General features: G+C 64.6%; 2 protein-coding genes across 2 annotated transcripts in view; both read right to left on the bottom strand.

Annotated features, from left to right (window-relative positions):
* Positions 1-370: 370 nt before the first annotated feature.
* On the bottom strand, positions 371-1,635 carry NKX6-2 (NK6 homeobox 2). Its single transcript, XM_008144377.3, has 3 exons — positions 1,230-1,635; positions 980-1,152; positions 371-769 (listed from the first exon to the last, which is right to left on the bottom strand). Exons 1-3 carry the CDS (start codon positions 1,633-1,635, stop codon positions 518-520), a joined length of 831 nt encoding a protein of 276 aa, XP_008142599.1. The 3' UTR covers positions 371-517.
* Positions 1,636-14,052: 12,417 nt separating this feature from the next.
* Positions 14,053-22,053, bottom strand: part of CFAP46 (cilia and flagella associated protein 46) — a 57,736-nt gene continuing 49,735 nt past the window's right edge. The window contains exons 50-59 of the mRNA XM_054728939.1: positions 20,958-21,136; positions 18,056-18,126; positions 17,913-17,973; positions 17,809-17,844; positions 17,150-17,252; positions 16,453-16,565; positions 15,374-15,455; positions 14,832-14,968; positions 14,641-14,721; positions 14,053-14,266 (exon numbers count right to left, since the gene is read on the bottom strand). Of these exons, the coding sequence (XP_054584914.1) occupies positions 14,145-14,266; positions 14,641-14,721; positions 14,832-14,968; positions 15,374-15,455; positions 16,453-16,565; positions 17,150-17,252; positions 17,809-17,844; positions 17,913-17,973; positions 18,056-18,126; positions 20,958-21,136 (985 nt within the window). The 3' untranslated portion in view covers positions 14,053-14,144. The remainder of the gene's footprint in view (positions 14,267-14,640; positions 14,722-14,831; positions 14,969-15,373; positions 15,456-16,452; positions 16,566-17,149; positions 17,253-17,808; positions 17,845-17,912; positions 17,974-18,055; positions 18,127-20,957; positions 21,137-22,053) is intronic.

Genomic DNA, 22,053 nt, shown 5'->3' with positions numbered 1-22,053 from the left:
ATCCAGGAGCCATGGGCCGGGAGGGAGCAGGACGGGCCCCAAATACGTTTCAATCCGCCCCAAACCTCATCCCCGCTGGCAGGCCGCAGCCCCGGGGAGGAGAGGCTGTACCTGCGGCCCCGCGTCTCACCTGCAGGCGCCGCGCCCGCTCCGTCTGGCTCCTTGCAGCTCCTCCAGCGCCGCCCCCAGCGGCTCCTTCCCGCCTAGGGTTCGCAGGGCCGGGCCGCCGCCTGCGCGCCGGGCCTTCGCTGTCCCCGGCGGAGCCCGAGCAGCCCTCAACCTCCGCTCTAGGGCGCGCGACCCAGGCGGCCGAGATGGGACGGGAAGAAACACGCGGTGCAGCCGGAGCCGCGGCTCCGACGGGCCGTGTTAAATAATTTATTGATGATACAAAGTGATTCCGCCGAGCCCGAGCCGGCAGCTTTATAACTTATTCTGTAAAAATATATATACAACTCCGGCTGGAGGCGGGGAGGGCCGGCTGCGCCCCACCCTGGCCCTCCGGCCCCGCGAGACCTCACAAGGCGTCCCCCGCGCCGCCACACGGGCTGACCAGCGCTAAGTTCGAGGGTTTGTGCTTCTTGAGCAGCCGCGTGATCTTCTCGTCGTCCGAGTTGGGGTCCAGGGGCCGGTTGTACTCGTCGTCGTCCTCCACGTCCGAGCCGCCCACCTTCAGCTTCTCGGCATCCGAGTCCTGCTTCTTCTTGGCCGACGCCATCTCCGCCGCGTGCCGCTTGCGCCACTTGGTTCGGCGGTTCTGGAACCACACCTGGAGATGCAGGGGGACATCAGGCTGCGCCCCCCCGAAATGCCCGACCCGCGGCCCGCACCTTGGCCCCCCACCCCTGCAGCAGGGCAGCTGCGCCTCAAGGGCTGGGCCGAGGCGGGCGGCCGCTGGGGGGCCGTTCGCAGGATGCGGGCGGGAGGGTCTGCCTGGGGCAGCGGGACCCGCGAGAGGCCGCCCCGGCCGCCGCCTCACCTTGACTTGGCTCTCGGTCATGCCCAAGGAGTAGGCGAGGCGCGCGCGCTCCGGGCCCGCCAGGTACTTGGTCTGCTCGAAGGTCTTCTCCAGCGCGAAGATCTGCTGGCCCGAGAAGGTCGGCCGCGAGTGCTTCTTCTTGCCGTCCTTGTCCAGGATCCCGCCGGCCTGGGCTGCACGGGAGAGCGGGTGAGCGCGGCCGCCGCCCCCAGCCCCGCGCCCCCAGCCCACTCCTGCGCGCGCCACTCACCCGGGCCGGCCAGGCGCGGGTCCCTCCAGGGAGAGCCCTGAACCACGCCGGGCCAGAAGATGGGCGGGCGTCCGGGCAGCTCGGCCAGCGGCTTGGGGTAGCCGCGCGCCACGGCGGCCGCGGGCCCGAAGTAGACGCCGGCCGACGAGGCGAGCCCGTTGAGACGGGGCAGGCCGCCCAGGAGGCCGCCGCCGGCCGCGCCCACGGGCCGCCCCAGGATGTCGCTGATGCCGTGCGGGGTGCCTAGCGGCAGCTGCGCGCCTAACCCGCCCAGCGCGGGTGCCTTGAAGCCGGCCGGGCCCTGCAGCGCGTACGGGAACAGCGACGTCTTCATCTCGGCCATGTTGTGCAGCGCAGCCAGCGGCGCGCTGCTCAGCACGAACGCGCCCGGGCGGTTAGCGTCCATGGGCACCGCCGCCGCTGGCCCGGGCGCCCATCCGGCCCGGAAAGTTTGCGCGCGGCCCGGGCGGGCGCCGCTGCACGGGGTGGCGGGGCGCTGGGCGCGGATGGGCGCCGACGGCCCCGGAGGGCGGGCGCGGGGCTCGGGCCGGGCGGCGGCGGGCGGCGGGCGGCGGGCGCGGGCGGTGGCTCCGGGGCCGGTCGGAGCGGTGCCGCGCGGACCGGACGCGCTGATAACCGCGGGGCCCCGGTGCGGCGCGCGCGCTGATTGGCTGCGGGCGCCCGCGGCCCGGCCATTGGCCGGCGCCCCTCCCGCCGCGCGCCCCCGCCGGCCGCGCACTCCATGAAGGGCCCATTAGCGAGGCAGGTGCCTTCCGGGCTGTAAATTTGCCCGATTTATCTCCCCCGGGACGAAATAAATCCCGTTGGATGGGAGTTTAGTTAGGCAAAGGTTTTAATGGGAAATCAGGAAAAAATACGAGAGCATATTTTATCGCCCGAAAGAATGCAGATTTGAGGATCCACTACGCAGCTCCGTCGTGCTCCCCATTCAACGAAGCGCCCCACGCGGGAGGGCGCTGTCGGGGGAGGCGGCCAGCGCCCCGCCCCGCGGATCCCTGGCCGCCCGCTCTCAGGTTGGGGCAGGACCGCAAACACTTCCCGGAACTCAGGGGTGCAAACCCGCGGCGGAGGGAACGAGCTCAGAGTCCGGGGGTGCCCAGGCCTTGGCCCTCGCGAATCTGCTCGGACGAGGCCTGTCCGGGGCCACACGCGAGACCGCTGGCTCACGCACGCGGCCCGGCGGTTCCGTCCCTCCCAGCCCGAAGGACTGTCCTCTGCGGGTTGGAACACGGGGACGGCCTTGGCCTGCCGGTCGGGCGTCTTGAGGGTGTAAGCCGCAGCTCGACTGGGGAGGCAACCTGAGCCCCGAGCTTGCGACCGACCGAGCCCAGCAGCCTTTCCCTCGTGAGCGCAGCCCCAGCCCGGGAATGGGGACCCTGGCAGGCTCGGGGCCCGGAAGCCCAGGGAGCGGGTTCGCGTCCCAAGTGCAGCGGGCCCACGTGCGGCCTTTAGACGGGCAGGTGGAGCCCATGGTGTCCTCTGGGAACAAGAGCCCCCACCCCCAGGAACTGGTGTGGGCGCCAAGGTTGCGGTGGAGCCGAGCGAGGCGCTGGGTGAATGCCGGGCCGCGGTGCTTTGTCCTTTTCGGTGGCGTTACACGTTAGTAAGTGGCAGACGCGAATATCGTTCGCTGCTCATTCGGAGCCGTGGCACAAACGGGCGGAAACGGACAGCCGTTTAGGGGGTCGGTGCGCCAGGCCAGCCTCTCGGGCCGCGCGCGGTGCGGTCCGTCCTCAACGACTTGGCCGTTGCGCCCCGGCGCCCGGGGTTTCGGGGGCAGGAACGAAGGCCGCCCTCCCGGCTCTGGGCAGTGGCCCAGCGTCCGCTCGCACCGCGGCCCTCGGGGGTCCGTTTTCGTTTTGTGCAGTTCGCGGCGCAGCGCGAGCCCCTACGCCAGACGGCGGCTTGGAAAGCCGCTGCCGCGCTGCTGGGCGTGGGAGGATCCACCACCTCGGGTGCGCGCCCCAGGCCGCCCCGGCTTCGCGTGCGGCGCAGCCCCGCGCACGGGAGTCTCTCTCCCAGCTTCCTCCTCCGAGGCCGCTCTCGGGGATCCGGGCGTGGCTGTCCCGCGAGCCAGGGCCCCGACACCCAGATCGATGTTCTTGGGATTCCCGCAGCTCGGGGTCCGCCCCGCCCTGCGACCCGCCCCGGCCTCGCCCGCGCCCCACTGTCTTGGAGGAACCTACAGCCCGTGTGCGCTCCCAGAGCCGGCACAGGGAGCCCCCTCCCCCTCTCCCTCGCAGGGTTTGGGCTGCTCTGGGCTCCCTGGAGGCGGCGGCAAGCAGCGAGGCTCCACTGAGCTCGGGAGCGGCGGGCTCAGAGGCGGGGCCAGAGGAGGCGGGCCGAGGCGGGCAGGGGGGGCAGCGGACCCCTCCTCGGAGTTTCGGAGCCCACCCAGGGCCTCAGCGTCCTAAGGTTCTTAGGGGCAGGCCAGGAGGGGCGCGTCGGGGCGGAACGATGGAGGCTGTTACCCTCCGGAAGGGTCCCCGCAATCCTGGCTCAAGGCAGGAGGGACGCCCAACTCCGAGCGCCGCGCTTTGGCTCCTTAAACACCGGGGGGGAGGGGGGAAGGGGGGAGAGGGAAGGGGGGCTCAGCTGAGGAAAGAGACCCCGACGCGCTGCCCTGCGCTCCCACCACCCCAGGCCCGTCTACAAGCCAGGCCCTCCTTGGCTGACTTGGGGTCGCGAGTGGGACTATCGTCTCCACCGGCCGAAGGGTCACAGATCTCCAGGGAACCTGGGCCAGGTGCGGGATGGGGGGCCGGGGTGCTGTTTTGCAGGAACCGGGTGAGTTGGGGGAGCCAGGAGTGCGGGGTGAGGGCGGCCTCTTTCCCGCGCTCTTCTGGTCCTAGGCCTCTGGATGCGCCACCCCCCAGGCCCCGGTCCTGTCCTGCGCGCTGGGGTCCCGAGCCGGTGCCCCAACCGCTTCCGCACACTCCTGGATGCCGCGCACAGGCTGCCCGCTTCCCGCCCGGACCCCCTTCCAAAGGCCTGCTAGCTTCGTCTTCCCTCGCCGCGTCTCTGGGCGCTTCGCTGCCTGCGCCCCCTCCACCCACTACCGGGGCTCCCACCGCACCCCCTCGTTCGGCGCCCCCACGCGCCGCCCCCTCGGTAGGATCCAGGAACACTCTCCGGGGAAGGTTGAGTAGCTGCCAACGGGAAGGAGCGCCTCGGGGCTGGGGCGGACCTCAGCGGGGAGAGGCTCGCCAGTGCCACCTCCTGGCCTCGGAGAAAACGTCCTGCGAACAAGGACGCTGTGGGAATGGAGAGCGCCATTTGGCAGAGGCCTTACACGTTCACCATTTCTTTATGGGGCACCTGCTAGGGGCCAGCTGTGCCCTGGAGAACCACGTGAACTGGCCACTCCGGGCCCCTAGCTCACCGGGCGGGGGTTGGGGGGGGGCGGGGCTGGTAACATACAGGAAACAATGGAACTCGCATTAGCGCCTTGCTGGACTGGACTGGGACCATGGACCCATAGGGCGCTTGGGGGAGGAGGACAGGGTTAGGGATGCAGAGGATGAGCTGGTTCTGGGATGGCTGAAGGCGGCGGGCTGGAGCACATGGCAGCCCTTCCTACTCCAAGGGACCTGGGGCAAGTGCTGCCACCGGGAAGGACCCGGACCGGACCCCTAGGGACCCTAGGAGCCTGACAGGCAGGCCCAGCGGGAAAGGCGCCTTGCAGATTCGCATCCCCGCCCAGGGCCCAGTTTTGGGAGCCGACAGCCCCCAACCCCCAGCCTTGGTAAGGAGCAAGGAGGACTGTGAAAGGCAGTGAGCAGGGGAGGCTGGAGTGGGAGGGGCACAAATGGGTGGGCAGAGGAGGCCCAGCTGATCACCCTGGCCCAACTCCTGCCCTTCTCTCACCTGCATTATTGCCAGGTGCAGCTTCCATGCTCCAGCTCAGCCTAATCACCATATAAAGACCAGTGTGCATCCAGCCAAGGCCTGGGGCCTCACCACCCCTGACCTTCCCCCTAACCCTCGCACCATGCTGGCCTTCTGCCTGGACCACTACTCTCCAGGCATCTCATCATGGCCCACTTCCTCCTCCATTCTGGTCACAACTGGACCCCCACACTCAGCCTCCCCTCACCTTTGCAAGGGCACCTGCTGAATACATTTCCTGACCGGACATGTAGCAATCCTATATAATAAAAGGCTAATATGCAAATCAATTGAACAGCGTAATGACCAGTTGCTATGACACACACTGACCACCAGGGGGCAGACGTTCAATGCAGTCAGAAGCCCCGAGCTGGTCCCATGACTGGTGAGCACAGCGGCAGTGGCAGGAGCCTTTCTTGCCTCCGCGGCAGCACTGGGGAACGGGCCTAAGCCATCAGTCGGATATCCTCCGAGGTGGGAGGAAGCCCCAAATCGTGCTGAGAAAGAGGGGGGAGTGGACAGGGGCTCTGTGGAGCCCCAGCTGCCCACCCCTTCGTGGCAGGCAGCAGCCTGGACAGCAGTCAGGGCCCAGGGGGTGGGACCTAGATGGCAGGGAGAGGCTGTCTGGTGGACCCCTCCCGCAGCCCATTCCCTGCGGACCCTCTGGCTTCCCTGGATGGGCCAGCACCTCCACCTGGCAGAACCTCTCCACACTCCAGCTCCTTTGTTTCTTTAACAGGTGTTTATTTTCATAAATGTTGCGTCCACAGAAAAGTGGACAGAATTACACCACACACTTTGGTCGCCCAAACCTGGGTTCCCTCTGTCCCTTTGCTGGCCTCACCTTTCTTCTCCTAAGGGAACAACCCAGAAGTTTCAGAAGGGAGTCCTTTCATTGGCTCCCAGAACCACGTGGGTGTGTGGGACCTGCGGGTCCCGTGTGGCTTCTCGGACAACTGGCAGGACACGGGGCCACCCTCTGCTTTGGGACAGATGTGCACAGGGCAGATGTGGCTGCTTCGAGGTGCCGCATACGCACGTGTCCCCCTCTCCTGACGCACACACCTCCGTTAACTTCATTTGCTGCTCAAGGTTGTGCCTCCGCCCCGCTTAGCTCACCTGGCAGCCCCCACACCTGGACTTCCTCCTCTCCTTCCAGACCCTCCCTCAGGACCACCCGGGTCTGCAGCCCAGACCTCAACCTCGAGGTCTCCATGCGAATGGCCCATAGGTGCCTCCTTCCTTTCCCAGCATCCCGCAGGGCCCCTGGTCAGGACAGGCACCCACGTGCCAGGGGCCCAGGCTGTGAAGAGCTGGAATGATTGAATGAATGAATGAATGAATGAATGAATGCTTGAGTGAACGACTGACTTCCCAACAGAGGCAGCTTGGCGCTCCAGGAGGAAACGTCCTACGTGGGTCTGGCTGAACTAAAGACTGAGCCCCCTCCCTACCCCAGGCCTGCCTGCCCTCCCTCCTTGGGGAGCCTTTCCTTCTGAGAGGAGGCCTGTGGCCACCTGTTGCCTGCAGCCACACCCACACAGGGGGCACGTTGGGCCGGACCTACACACCCAGCAAGCAGGGCCAGTACCCCCCACCTGAAGAGGTCCCTGCTGAAATCGCGCCCCCCTCAGCCCCCTCCATGCCCTGGTGCAGACAGGAGCCTGGCCAGGGGCACACAGCAGTTACCTAAATCAGGAGGGGCTCCCAGGAGGAGGCAGCCAGCTGTGGTGACCGCAGAGGCCCAGGCCCTCAGGGCAGCCATCACACAGCGCCTCCGAATCGGAATCTGCTCTCTGCGCCCAGAGAACCTTGTCTCCTTCAGGAAAGGACAAAGGGAGGGGCCGTAAATCACGGCGCAGAGCTAATTCCCCAGGGGCCTTGCGGGCACCAGGTGTGGGATCGTGGGTAATGAGCTCTCTCCCGGGGCTGCTCTCCGGGGGGCATCTGACCACCTGCCAAACGCGCTAATTGAGCGCCCAGTGAAAGATTTGTGTCGGGGCGCCCGCTCCGCTTCTGCGGACGCACAGGAGCAGCCCTGCCCACGTGGGTGCTTCCGGAAGGAAGGGCTCCTGGCTGCCATCCAGGCCGGCCGCTGTCCCCTGTGGAGGCTTCCCCCTCAGAGGGCTGGGCTTTGCCATGGCCAGCGCCTCCTGCGGGGGGTGGCCTCCCTGCCCCTCGGTGCCCCTTCCTGACGACGTCTGGGCGTCCAGCCGCCTCAGCGGTCCCTGGCATGTGGGGGCTGCCCCAGGACGCCTGGCCTGAGCTCTCCGGCTTGAACCTCTCTGACACCTGTCCCAGGTCTCTATGACATGCCTGTCGCAGAGTTCGGAGGGAGCTCCCCCGTGGGGTTGGTAGGGGGGGCGGGGGGAGGAGCTGACAGTGCAGAAAATTGACGACAGTCTGACAACTGTGCCCGTAGTTATTTACTCGGCGCTGTGAGAGGCGACGGGGAGGGGCCGCGTCCAGAAGACCAAAGGCTGGGGGAGAGCTGGGGCGGCTTGAACCCACCCATGAGGCCAATTGCCTGGTCCTCTCGGGCCCAGGAGGAAGCCAGGTGCCCCCTGGGGTCGCAGGCCCCCACCTCACTTGGCGCCTCCAGGTTGTCCCCCACGCTGAGCCCCAAGTGCCCTAGAGAGGGCGCTGCCTTCCCCAGGAGGGTCCCAGAAAACACTTAGGCCCCAGAGTAAGGCAAACAGAAGCCCAAGGCCACAGCGCGTGGGGCAGGAGGCAGCTTCGGTCACAGCAGGCACGCTGGAGGCCGGACCGTCCTGGATCAGGACGTCTGAGGGCCTGAGCTCTCCCGCACACACGCCCTGGAGCAACAGGCTCCTATGCTTGCACCCGGGTTCAGGTCCCCCCAGGGGAGGCCCATCCCGAGGGCATGAGAAGAGGAGTTGGTGCCAGGCCCCGTCTCCTCCCGAAGGAGGTGGGAACAGGCCAGGCCCCATCCTGCCTGGGTGGCCGCTGGGATTGCCCTCTGCAGCCCCTTTCCACCCCCACAGCCCTGCTGGGTCTGGGCACTCAGGTGCATCCTGAGCACGCAGGGCCGCAGGCTGGGGGCTCCGGGGATACAGCCGGGAGCCCGGAAAGGGGCCCTGGAGGAGGAGGAGGAGGAAGGAGCTTGGGCTGCTGGGGAGGCGGCGGACCAGCACCTGCTGATGTGCCACCAGCTCCTCTCAGTGGGTGGGGGTGAGGCCGGTCTCGCCCTCTTCAGTCTCACCTGGGCCCCCTCACCCAGAGCCCCGAACTGTAGACAGTACCTGGGCCTGGATGGTGTTGGCGAGGAAGGCAGGCACCCGGGATGGCAGGAGGGTGCTGGGCTCACACCCAGAGGCGGGGGTCCTGCAGAAAGAGACCTCATCCAGACCACGGCCTCCAACCCCAAGCCAGTAGCTCATCAGCAAACCACGCGTGAACCTGCTCCTGGACGGGGGGAGGGGCAGGTGCCGGGACCAGAGACCCCGCCGGTCCCGCTGCTCCTTGTCGGGTGGCACTCGGTCCTGAGGCCGTCCAGGGCTGCAGCCACGCCTCTCGGAGTGGAATCACTGTCCCTCCCGCCACAGGGCCTGGACACCGCATCCCCGCAGAGGAGAGGAGAGGTCCGAGAGGAGCTGGGGGTGGCTGCACAGCCTCAGGGCCCAGCAGCTTCTCCCTACGGGGAGTCCAGACCTGCCCCACCGCAGAGGGTCCTCACACAGGCCGCTCCCCTCCGCCCACGGGCTTGGCCATTTCGGGGCCAAGGATTCAGGTGCTCAGAGACAACGCCTCACACCTGGTCACTGCCCCGTCCACCGCCTCACGCAGCCTGCTTGTGGGGGCAGCAGGTCTCTTGCTCCAGGAACTCAGAGCATGTCCCTGGGAAATGGGGCCCCGACCCCCTGCCTCTGTGGCCCAGGGCCATCCACTCAGCACCCCAGAGCCTGGCTCTGAGGCCTTCTCCCAGACCCTCCCTCTGCCTGCTTCATGCCCACTGCCCGGCCCCAGCGCCCACTGTCCCCAAGCTCTCCCGGGAGCCTCTCTGCAGAGTCTGGCCCGTCCAGTCACAGCTGCCCCGCCCCGGGGCGCCCAGGCCGCCAGGTCCTTGGGGACACCTGCCCCGCCCACACGCCCCGGTTCCGCCCGACGCCGTGCAAGAAGGGCTTCTGCAGGGTCTCGGGTCTCCGGCGTTATTGCAGAGGAGGGAAGTCCACAGTGGAAGGTGAGCACGGGCTCCGAGCAGGCAGGGCAGGGGGCCCCTGAGTGAGCGGGCGGGGCAACGCCCGAAGGCCCGCCGTCCGTATCCATCACGAGACGTGAAACAGTCACATTGAGGCCAGAAAAGTGCGTGAAATATTTTCAGGGTGACAAAGCCCGTCATGAATAAGAAGATCTGGCAGTCAACGAGAAACGGGGAGGAAGGTTTCAATGCCTATGACAGAGAAAAGTGAGGGTTCCTATTACACAAAGAACTAGAATTAATAGCAAAAAGGGAAGAAAGGGACAAAGTGCGAATAAGAAACCCACAGGCAGGAGATGCAAGTGGCCACTGGGCTCATGACCAGACCCCAGCTCCCGAGCCTCAGAAATGCCACCGGAATGGCACCCGGCTTCATGGGGGCGTGGGCTCAGCAGTCCCATCTTTGGGGGGCAGTTCTGAGCCCAAGAGCTTCATCTCAAAGAGGATGTTTCCTGGGGGGCGGGTTGTAGGCAGGATGGTCCTTGTCCCGTCCTACTGTCTGAGCACCCCCGTCCCCCGATGCCCCCAGAACAGAGCCTGGTGGCAGGAGGTGCCAGAAAAAGGGGGAGGACACGGGGGGGGGGCACCCTGATCCCCAGGTACAGCGCAGAGGGGGGCCGCCTCCACCTCAGTGTCTTCACGCCCCCTCTCGCCTCTTGTCATAAAGAATTAAAATCTGTAATAAGGAAATTTAAGAGTCCCCTGTAATTCAGCCCCTCAGCGCCATGCCGGCCATCAGCCAACCACACAGAGTATCAATCTAGCCGCCTCCCTCCGCTCCCAGCGAGTGTGATAAAAACGTCAAACAATTAGATTGTGTGGCCGACAGCGCCCGCGGAGTGACAGAGCGGCAGGGCAGGGCGCGTCCCTGGAATCACCCTGACAGAGGCAGGGGGCCGCACGCCACGTGAAGTCTCCCCCTTACCCCCACTTTCACAGTCAGACCAGGTCTGGGGAGCAGTCCACGTCCCTGTGGGTCCAGTGAGCAGGGCCGGCCTCAGGGACCTGCTGCAGGGGACTGAGGGACCGAGTGAGGCTGGGGGGCAGAGCAGGGAACCCCCAGGAACTAGACCTCAGAAGGTGCGGGCCCCTCCCTGCTCTGCCGCCAGCCCGGACTGGGGAGGGGTTTGCTGGCCGCTCCGCCCGGCCTGCCCTTCCCAGGACCACGCTGCCGCTGTCTTCGTCTTCTTTTTTTAAGCGTGGAGACGTGTCGCAAATTGATTTCACCGTTGGAAATGGGATAATTAAACTGGTTGTTTCTATCTTCATCACCGCCGTCATAAAACGAGAGGACAGCCGCGGCGTGGAGGGATGCGGCGTCTAACGCAGGAGCATTAATTGAATACAGATGGCCTTTCGTGCAGTCGCCGGGTTATATTTCAGGAATATGGGATAATGATGCCAGTTAATCATTTTTACAAGATATAAAATTACTGGCTCCTCTGGAAAGATCATTAAGGAAAACAATTGTTCACAGCCATTGACAATAGAGTTTTAATTATTTAATACAGAAATTAAACTATTAGAGACCAGTACTGGATGCGGGAACTTAATAGAAATTTATATACAAGGGTCTGTGGACATTTTAGTGTATTAACCCACCTAATTTCTTAATCCAGATCAATCCGGAAGCCTGTTGTGGCTGTGCCTGTGAATTAAGTCGGGAGAGGAGGGCGGCCCAGGTGCCCAGGCCCCAGGTGGACAGGGTGGGGCGGGGTGGCCTCCCAGGTGAGCAGGGAGATTGCTGGGAGTCCCAGGCAGGGACCAGGGGCCCGAGAGCCCATGCCAGGAAGTGAGGATGTGGTGGCAGGACGGGTGGAGGCTGCCAGGGGCTGGCAAAGGGCAGGACGCTAGGTGGCCACCTCAGGAGCATGGACCTCGGTCCGTGTCTGGGTGACACGATTCCAGGGGATACAGTGAGGGGGGGCGTGAAGTGAGGACACAGCCCACACTACCTGGGCCCAGTGCGGGGACACCTGGTGTGCCCGGGGCCCCAGCCCCCACTTTCCCACGAGGAGCAGCCCCATTGGAACGGCCCCCCTCCGGGCACAGAGACCCTGGGGTGGGCAGGTGGCCTGCTGAGGGTAGAGATGCTTTAAATGAGGATTCTGACTTTTTTTTTTTTAAATATATATTTTATTGATTTTTTACAGAGAGGAAGGAAGGGGGATAGAGAGTTAGAAACATCGATGAGAGAGAAACATCGATCAGCTGCCTCCTGCACACCTCCTACTGGGGATGTGCCTGCAACCAAGGTACATGCCCTTGACCGGAATCGAACCTGGGACCCTTCAGTCCGCAGGCCGACGCTCTATCCACTGAGCCAAACTGGTCAGGGCGGATTCTGACTTTTTTAAAAAACAACCTGGGAATGGAAAGTCCTTCGGCGTGTAAGTAAAACTGCAGGGGGCGTGTCCAGACCGCAGAGGAGCTCGAGGGGCAGAAAGCGGCCGAGAAAAGATATCCGTCCAACGGTGACCTTTGCTGTCTGCCGAGAGGACTTCATTTTCCAAATTCCCTGCAATGAAAACACTCCTTACTTTTAAAATATGGAAATCACTATTTTCAAGACAATTAAGAAAACAAGTAGAACTTTTAAAAAGGTGAATGGTGAGCAAGACACTCCCTGCCCGCCTGGGAGGGAGGGACCGGGACACAGAGGGGCTGGACCGATGGGGACCTGGGACTGTGGGTCTGGAGCCGGGTGGGGTCAGGCCCCAGCGATGGGCAGTTCTGGGTCAGGGAGTCTGAAGCTCCCGAGTAACCGGCTCAAGGTCACGGAGCCCGTCCGGAGCTCAGCCTGGACCAGAGCTGCCTGCCCTCGGCTCCCGCCCCGCCCCGCTCGCAGCCCTGTCACCCGCCTGTGTCCTCTGTGGGCCTGTCCAGAGCATGCCAACCCCTCACAGGGCTGTCCACCACGCGAATTACATCCCGTCCCCATTATGACCAATAAATTCAAAGTGATCTTTCTTCTCCTTACAGTTTTTAGGGTTACATAAATTTCACCCACGTAATTTTTTCACGCTTGGATCTATTACAGAAAGCCACTTCTATTGTAGAAGTTAATTGATAATGTGATTTGTTATGTTGCTGGGACATAATTCAGAAAGTTATTTTAGCGCCTTTGATACATGAAATCGCACTCACGTGAGGAGACACAGGGGAGGTGAGCAGTGAGCGTGCAATGAAATATCTTCAGAAGCTTTTATTCCTGTTGTCTGGGTGCGTGCCAACACCTCTCCACAGGAAAGCTCATATTTCCAACGCTGCTCCGATCCAAATTTATTCCCTGGTCATTAGTTAGCTTTAAAAACACCTGGAACAACTATGTGTATATATATTTGGGAAAAGGAGGAAAAATCAAACAAAAAAGGAGGAATCTCCACCTTTCAATATTATCAAAGATGAGCTTTAAAAGCACTTTATATTGAATTAATTACAGATTCATGGAAAGCGGCATACATAGTGCAGACGTGGCGAATGGGACCCAACCGCACACTGTGCTGTCCACAGGCTTGTGTGTGTGGGTGTGTGCACCTGTGTGCACGTGTATGCATGTGAGAGCCTGTACATGCACATGTGTATACATGTATGTGTGTGTGCGCCCCCCTTCTGCTTTATGGATCTCCCTGCCTTGTGCGCCGCCCACCCCCGCTGCTCCCCCTGCACGGCTCCCTTCAGCCCCAGGACCTGCCACGGGGCTGAGGTGTAGGGCGTAGGGCTGGCAAGTCCAGTGCCGGCCAATCAGCCAAGAGGTTTGGAGAGAGAGGGCATCCCCATCCAATCCCGCTGACCCAGCGTGGGACACACACGTGCCAAGGTCAGAGGGCCAGCAAGGGGCTGGCGGTGTGGGCACCGACCTGGCCTTCCTTCATGCCTTCGTTTCCCCCATCGCCTCTCCCCTGGCTGAGGAAACACGTGGACAGAGCCCGAGCCACAGAGCCGGTCCACGGCACCTGCTCATGGCACACCTGGTGGCTCTGATCCACGTGGCTCCACGTTTCGGGTCCCCCTGAAGACACAGCCCACCTTGATCCCATGGTGGCAGGAGACCTGGGCTGGGAGGTCTTAGCTTCGAGGACAGGGCCACGCAGCCCTCAGGGCCCAGCGCCACACAGGCCTCCCGTGACCAGGAGAAGCCGTGTTAGCATCACGTGAAGACCGGTCCCTTCCTCTGCCGGGGTGGGAGCCCACCCGCGTGGGGGCTCATTTCACACGGCCAGGCGGGAGAAGGTGCTGGTGACGTGACGCCCAGACCCGAGGCTGGGCCAGGCCCCGCCACCACCCAGCGTCTCGGCCACAGACACCACTCGCAGGAGCTGGGGCCAGTCCTTTACTCAAGCTCTGACATGGCAAACAAAGGGCCCAACAGTGTTCCCCGTCTCAGAACCGGGCATGTCCCCCCAGGACCACGAGCCTCGTCCCCAGGGACATCGGCCAGAAACGGTCTCCGAGGGGACCCCTGCTGCTGGCGGCTTGTGGGGTGGAGACCACCCCTCCTCCGGGTCCCCGGGGATAGATGCGCCCCCTCGACCGGGCAAGGTGGGTTCAGGGGTCCAGGCAGCCTGGGGTGGCCCCTGGTGCAGCCCTCACCCCACCTGCCTGCCGGGCCCCTCCTAGGTCCTCCTGTTCCATGAGGGTCCCGGTGCAGAGGTGCAGGCAGACCCTGGGAGGGCCCGGGATGGTGGAGGAGGAGGCAGGTGGTGCCTGGGCCGAAGGGGAGGGACTCAGACCAGCAGGAGGGCCCGGGCGGGGCGTGCAGGGGCGCAGCGGGTGGGACGGGAGGATCACACGATGGCCTGGTTGGGCAGCCCGTACAGGACCAGGTTGAGGCTGACGGAGGGCCACTCAGAGCTGTTCAGCTGTGGTCGGAACGTCAGCCTGTTCTTGGGGGTCTGTGGAGACTCGTCTGAGGGGAGAGGGGAGGGGGGACAGGAGGCTCACCGGGAGCAGGAATTCCGGGGCCCCAGGCCAGGGCCATGCGCCTGGGTGGGCGGGGAGGGGTGCTCCTGGCTCTGCCTGCGACACAGCGACCCCCCCCCCCCCAGGCCTGGACGCTGCTATGAACACCCCCCCCCCCGCCCCCGGGCTTTCAGACTTGGTGTGACTTGAACGGTTTTAAAGACAAATCAGCAGATCTAATGGCCGGAGCTTCCCCTGAGGAGCGCAGAGGCCCAGCCCGGCTGTGGGCCGTTTGCAGGAGGCCGTGCGGGCGTGGAGGTGGGACTCTGACACTGCAGGGTGCGGGACGGCGGGGACGTGAGGCGGACAGTCTCTAGTTACCGTGGCCGACCATTTCCCCAGCTTCCATCCTCTGAAGGATACGGGCCACTCTCCCGGTTGTCTTGCCAAGTGCCAGCAGATCTGGGGAGGAAATTCCACCTCAGATACGTGGACCCTCCCCTCCCCTCCCCTCCCCCCCGACCGCGGGCTTCCGTGGAGGCTCAGGGGTGGGACAGGCCGGCCCCACGCACTTTCCCACAGGACGTTGGCCCTCAGCGTGTTGTCCTGCAGGGTTGTTGGCCACTGGTTCGCCAGGATGCTCCTGACCCCCACCAGGCTCAGCAGGATGGCCGTCCCGATGGGCTCCTCCAAGGCCAGCTGGGGGACACTGCAGGGACCGCGCTCCGTGGGACCGAGCCCACTCCGTCCTCACCCCAAACTGCACCAACTTCCCACCCCCAGACTTAAATGCCCCCCAAAAGGCATTCAGATCCCTCTGCGGGGCACCCCCTGCGAGAGGAAGTCCAGGTCGCTGGGGTGCGCGTGCTGGGGGCACCCGGCCCCACCCCAGCAGCCTCGAGGCTCCGGTGGCGGTGGTCAGCCGCCAGAGCCCCCGAGACTTCGCGGGGAGGGTGTGGGAGCCCGTCATGGAGGCCTGGCTCCCTTTGGGGCTCTGCCCACAGCTTGTAGGGCGCTTCCCCCCCACACTCCCCGTGGGATGCGTCCATCATTCATACGCCCCCCACGCCCCCAGCAGCCTCCCCAGGCCGGGCTGCCAGCAGGCCACCAGCACCTCTTGTGCTCCGAGGACTCCAGCGTCCGCCGCATGCTCTCGTAGGACCGGCTCAGGTCCAGCAGGACCATCAGCTGGCAGTCTGCAGGACACGGGCGGGGGGGGGGGGGGGGGTGTGCAGGCTGGCGTCTCGGTGCAGCTGCCGAGGCCTGGGTTTGAACTGCAGGCCTTTTTCTGGGGTCCCGGCCCCACGGGCGCTCGGAACGTTATCTGCTTCAGGAGCCCCACACCCCTCTCAGCCTCCTTGTGCCCCGGGGCCCCAGCATGCCCCACCCTGCGAGGGGGTCTCGGCTCCCAGCACGCCACCCCGACCAGGCATCTGGCTTGCCTGGGCAGCAGCGGGCACAGGAGTTGGTCACCTGGCCCCATGCCCTCTGAGACAGGACCCGTGTCTGAGAGGCGCCCGGGGTGGGCGGGCAGCAGCCCCACAGATGCAGAGGCCCACCCCACTCCCAGGGTGGCCTGGCTGGGCTGGGCCTCGGGCGGCCCCGGGGGCAGGCAGACCCTCCAGCTGTTTACACACAGGCCTGGGGGAGCAGTGGGCCCGGGGCCTTCACAGTTCTGGGCTCCCTGGCCATCCCGTCTGGGAGGCTTGGGCCTGCCTCATAGAGGCCCTGTTTCCGCCTCCCAGGTGACAAGCTTTCGTGGTGGAGTGGGGTCCTGTCCTGCGTGGCCCCACGGTGTGCGTGGGGGGCTGGAAAGGAGACTGGGACAAGCGTCCACAGGCTGCCATCAATGGGGACATGCACCTCGAAGGGGAGGGGCCTCCTGGAGGAGTCCCTGAAAACCGCCAGCCCCTGCGCGGTGTCCTGGGGTGGGGGCCGGACGTTCGGACAGAGGGGCTGGTGGGCAGGGCGGTGACCACGCGTGGCAGACATGCCCAGCCTCCCCGTCCTCTGCAGGCCTGAACGGGGAGGGTGACCCCACCCGCCCTGGTGGTCTGCCAGGCCTGGAAGTCTAAACGGGGGCCCTTGAGAGGTGACGGGACCAAGGGGCTGCCGAGGCCTGCTCTGTCCTGGGCCTGGTCATCTGGTCCCGGAGGAGAGCCGGGCTGGGGGGCCCTTAGAGCACCCGCTCACCTTCCAAGTTCATGGCAGCCAACCTCTCCACCGACAAGTGCGACAGGAAGTTCTCCATCCCGTAGAAGAAGAAGCCCTCGCAGCGGCCCAGCAGCTGCTCCCACTCGGCCTGGCTGCGGGGCAGGGGCTCGGTGGGCGGGCGGCCAGCCAGGGACAGGCACCCTCCGGGGATGAGTGTTTAAAGCAAAGACGTCCCGCTCGGTCTTCCCTCCACCCCCACTCGTGCACTCGCCCTCCCGCGGGTCCTCTCCTTGCTCTGACTCAGGGTCCCTGGGAGCTGGTGCCAGCCGCTCTCGGGAGAAGGAGGGAGCCCCCAATCTCACTGGGCGTGGCTCTGGGAAGTGCTGGAGGGACACTTCCCAGACCCAGGCACGCCCAGTCCCCGAGGGCACCCACAGGACCTGCCCCGCTGGGCTGGCTGTAGGACCCTGTGCAGGGCACCCCTGAGGCCAGGTCCTCAGCTGTGAAACGGGATAAGGACAACGACGCCCTGATCCAGGCACCCAGAGTGAGATGCAGGGAAGTCAGGGGGTCACAGGACAGAATGGGGGCTCAGGCAGGAGGGGCCTGAGGGGGAGACGGGGGAGACGGGGAGGGAAGGGGCCCAGGTGGAGACTGAGGACAGCGGCCCCACGGGAAGAGCACCCCCTGGCGCAGGGAGCCCCACAGGACGCCGTCCCGGGAACCCAGACCGAACCTTGGAAAGAACTTTTTTCCCAGATGTCCCACCCATCGTGCGGTGTACGAGTCTTTGTATTTATCCAAGATTTCCCGGGTTACGGAGACAGGCAACCACGTCCCTGCAGCGAGAATGGAATGGAGGCAAAACGCAGAAGCTTCGTCACCGCGTGGAGCACGCGGGGCCTGGGCTCGCCTCACGGGGCACCGGCTGTCGTGGCAGTGCCCCACTCACTGGTAATGGAGACGCTGGTCTCCTTCCCTCCCTCGAGGAGAGATTTGCAAAACCAGTTTCACAAAAAAAAAAAAAAAAAATCCTATATAATAAAAGCGTAGTATGCAAATTGTCCCCTCGACCGGGAGTTCAACCAGGGGGCGGGGCCGGCCAGGGTAAGGAGGGAGGACCTGGCCGGCAGCCAGCAGCCGCTAGGGACCCTACCAGTGCACAAATTTTGTGCACTGGGCCTCTAAGTAAAAAAAAAAATAAATTTTAATCTCAGAATTAAACACCGAGAGCCTGAGGGCAGGAGGCCTGAGAGGAGGGAAAGGCCCAAGCGCATGGAGCTGCCCCGTGGGGGCCCAGGCCACGCCTGATGCCGAGGGCGGGGTGTGGCGTGTTCATGTGCGTGTGCATGTGTGTGTGCATGCAGAGAGGGGAGGGGCCGTGCAAGTGCTCACCTGGGCCCTGGGCCTCCTCGAAGGGGTCTACGACGTCTGGGCTGCGGTTAAGGAGAACCAGGACCACAGGCTGGTGCTGGGCAGTGGGGCCCGGCAAAGGATACACCTGAAGCTGTCCGCGTCGACTAAGATGGCATCGGGAGGGATGACTCGGGGCGCGCTGCCCTGTGACGACAGGCGGGGTCGTGGGGCCCGGCTCCCGCGGCACCCGGCCCTCAGCCCAGGGCCAGCGGGCCTCGCCCCCTACCTTCCGGCTCTTCTTCCCGGGGCCTCTCCGCTTGAACTCTTTGCCTTTGGCGCCCTTTTTCGTGGTCCGGTCTGTGGGAGACACGGAAGGAAGGGGTGAAACCGGGGGAAGAGCCGGGGGCGGGGGCAGGGCACCGCGACGCGCCGGACGCCACTCCGCTCGCTTTGACACGGTCGGTCTGATGTGATGTGAAGGTCACCTCAACGCCAAAGCGAGATGTGGGGAGAGCTGTTCCTTTTACGTTTTCTAAAGTGAAACGGCAGCGGCATCTCAAATGTGAAGACTCAGAGGGCGGCGGGGAGAGGCCTGGGCCAGGCCCGCCCAGTGACCCCCCCCCACGGGCCCCCCAGGGTGCCGGCCCCCTGGCGCCTCTCCGCACGGCCGCCCGCTGGCTGCCGCTCACTGTGCAGCGGCTGTGGGTTCGGGAAGTGACGGACCCGCCCGTGTCGGAAGCGCGGATGTGGGGTTCTCCGCCTTGTCCTGACTTTTTTTTTTTCAAACCACCAATTTGTGAGTCCACTTTCTCTCCTGTCGATGGCTCACGTGCTTGCTGCAGCCCTGGTCTGCTTTCCTTGGATTTTCTGTGTTCTCGCTACTTAACTTAGCTACTTCCTCATGCACGTCACAGCTGTGTCATTTCCTAACACAGACGTTCCAAGCTGAGAGGCCCTTCCAGGGTGACGGGGCTCCCCCCCTCGCCCCCCCCCCCCGCCCGGGGACCTGCACGCGGAGGCAGCACCGCAGTCCCTGTGGCTTCTCTCTGTTTCCATCATTGGTTCCCCCCCACTCCCCCCCTTTGGTTTAAACGGGTTTCTCGAAGGCACCCGATGGGGACTTGCACGTCGTCCCGCAGCGGCCTCGCCTGCACAGGTGGTCACGGGTGCTCCCTCTGTCCCGGCCCCCGGGTTCCACGCCCCTCCTTCCTGCCCTCGCGGGTCTAACCGAGCGCTGTTTGCAGCTCACCCCCCCCCCCCCCGCCGCGTGTTCGCGGTGACTGCTCGGTGGAGGCCTAGCCCCCCTCGGGTGTGGGCACCGGACCACACAGGGTCTGCTGGCCCCGCCCCTCGGCCCAGTGGATCACACCGTCAGACGGTCCCAGTCACACACGTTACAAACCCCACAGCACACTTTCCGTTCTTTGCCCTAAACTGTCAGAGTCATGGAAGATTTTAAGGACAACGGTCCTAAGCGGTCGCCCACACCCCCCGCTTTCCCGGCTGGGGAGCAGCCTCCTGAGGTCCCTGAGCCGGGCAGGCCGCGGGGTGGGAGGAGGAAGGTCCCTGAGCCGGGCAGGGTGCGGGGTGGGAGGAGGAAGGTCCCTGAGCCAGGCAGGCTGCGGGGGTGGGAGGAGGAAGGTGTCTGAGCCGGGCAGGCCGCGGGGTGGGTGAAAGTCATTTCCAAACTATCCACACCGACAGGCTTTTCCTTAGTAACTTAAGGACCGAGGTCACTGTTTGCGTTGTTTCTGCCAAGTCTTGTGGCTCCTGCCTGTGTGCTCGATGCACGAGCGTCTTTTCCTTTTAAAACCGCCGACACTAGCCCGAGCAGATTGGCTCAGTGGAGAGAGCATCGGTCTGCGGACCCGGGTTCAAGTCCAGCCGGGTCGCAGGCTCCTCCCCGGCCCCAGGCCCTGGTTGGGGCACGTGCAGGAGGCAACCAATCGATGTGTTTCTCTCACATCAACGTTTCTCTCTGTCTTTCCCTCTCTCTCCCTAAAAATCAATGGACGAACATCCTCAGCTGAGGAATAACCATAAAAAGCAGCCGCCGCCGCTCACGGTTAACCAGCGCTGCTGCCGGTCCACCGCCCTCCCGCCCGCTGCTCCTGGCTCCGGCTGCTCGTCTCTGTGTCTGGCTCATCCAGCCGCCTGGGTCTGTGCAGTCAGTTTCCTCGAATGTGGGAAACGGGCCGCTGTTACCCGGGTCCAGGCCCAGAACCGTCCGGGGAGCCGTCGCCGGTGGGGCAAGGGGCTCCGTGTGGAGTGAGAGTTCTCTCCCGGGGGGTGAGGGGCTCCGTCTCCCACTTCTCCACGGGCCCGGCTCACTGAGTGGGCGACACGCTGACTTTCACCTGGCCTGGCGCTGAGACTGCCGCTCCCACGCATCCTCTTGTGCCTCCTCGGGGAGACCGTTCAGGCACCTGGGACAGGTGGGTCCTGGCACCTGGGCAGCTGGCCTCTCCAGGGCAGGGCAATGCCCTCTGGCCGCCGCCCCTAAACCTGGGGATCTCAGACTCTCCCTCTGCGGGTGGACACCTGAGCCCCTGCGGCCCTGGCTGAGTGTCGGGAGCGCGGTGGCTGCTGCGGGCGGCTCTGTCCTGGCCGTGGTGGTTTCTTCACACACTGCACTGACCTGCCGTCAGCCGAAGACGTGGGGGACCTGCAGGCCCCCGGACCTGCCCTGCAGACTCTTGTCACTCTGGGTCCCCGGGCCCCAGCCCAGGGGCACCACGGGCTCTGCCGTCCCCGCCGCCAGGTCGCCAACGTCTGAGAATGATTGCTTTGTGCCTCTCGCCTGGAGTTTTCCTTGTTTCAGGTGGAAGGACACGTGGTCCTTGGGATTTCTTCTTGGATGGCGGCAAAAATCCAACCTACTCATTTTCCATTTGGTTTCACATGGATGGACGTGCGTTGTTCCTGCGGAAACCTGCACCGCGCCCAGCGAGGAGGATTCCCACGCCACCGTCTGCGCACCCGGCACCACAGCGGAGCCTCGCCGCCCCGCCCGGCCCCGCCCTCGGGAGACAAGCTCACGCGGCCAAGAACCCTGACAGAACACGGGGCACACAGCAGGAGCTCTGTAAACACCTTTCTGATAACTGTGACAGGAGCTAACCACCTCGGGTAATAAAAGCGAGCAGTTCCATTTCACAGCGAGCCCCCGGCCGGCCCGGTGCACTCACCTGCCTCCTCCTGGTGGAGGCGGTTGTAGAGCATCTGCAGGGAGAACTCCCGGGACATGGAGTTGATGGCGCCCTCCCGGAGCGTCAGCAGGCCCTCCAGGGGCAGCTCCAGCAGCTGCCTGTCCACAATGAGGACCACGGTGTCCACGACCTCGGGCTCCACCGGGGGCGGGAGGAAGCTGGCTGCCGGCGTGGCCAACCCTGTGGCAAAAGTCACCGCTGAGGCCACTGCCTGGCCACGGCGGCCCCCCTGGCAGAGAGCAGGGCCCCGGCGTGTGGCCGCTCTGGGGGAGACACACTGGTCTGACGATGCCGCCGGGCCGGTCACAGGGGTGTCGGGTCGTCCGTGGCTCTGAGGACCGGCCCGGCGTGGGCGGCCGCTCCCTGCGGCAGGTCCTGGGATGACGTGGCTCCTCCCAACCAGGGAGCCCCCTTCCAAAGGACCGACATGTGCACAACCCTTTCCTCCCTCAGGAGGCCAGAGAGGGGTCGTGACCTCCGGGGCAGCCCCGTAGAGGGCCCTTCGGAGAAAGGCTTTCCCGGGGACCGCGGAGCCCGCGGAGGAGCCTCGGTCCTGTCTCCTGGCAGAGAAAGCCCGCCCTCCGACACGCATGGCGATGCGGGGCAAGGCCCCGTGACTCCGCCCACAGAGTGAAGACAGCGCCCTGGCCCCGAGCGCACCGGGCTCCTCGGCGGCGGGGACGGGAGGGCAGCATCTCAGTCACAGAAGTGGCCTCGGGAGGTCAAACCCTGGCCTCGGCGCTGGCGCGTGGACGGGACTCGTCTTCGGACCCTCCATCCTCAGACGGGGGACGGGCCCTTGGGACCCTCATCTCTGAGGGTCTGCACCTCGTGCTGTGGGCATCAGCAGCCAGAGGAGGTCAGAGCACTTTTGACAAAGTAACTGCCCATTTCCCTCTGCTCAGCGAGTCTTTGTGCGGGAAGAAAAGTAGATGAATGAAGTGCCTTTTTAAAAGAGCAATTTATGGCTCTGGCCAGTTTGGCTCAGTGGTCAGAGTGTCGGCCTGCAGACCAAAGGGTCTTGGGTTTGATTCCTGGTCAAGAGCACTTACCTTGGTTGCAGGATCAATTCCTA

The sequence above is a fragment of the Eptesicus fuscus genome, chromosome 17 (genome assembly GCF_027574615.1).
Source record: "Eptesicus fuscus isolate TK198812 chromosome 17, DD_ASM_mEF_20220401, whole genome shotgun sequence".
NCBI classification, from domain to species: domain Eukaryota; kingdom Metazoa; phylum Chordata; class Mammalia; order Chiroptera; family Vespertilionidae; genus Eptesicus; species Eptesicus fuscus.
This window is presented reverse-complemented; position numbering and strand designations above follow the sequence as displayed.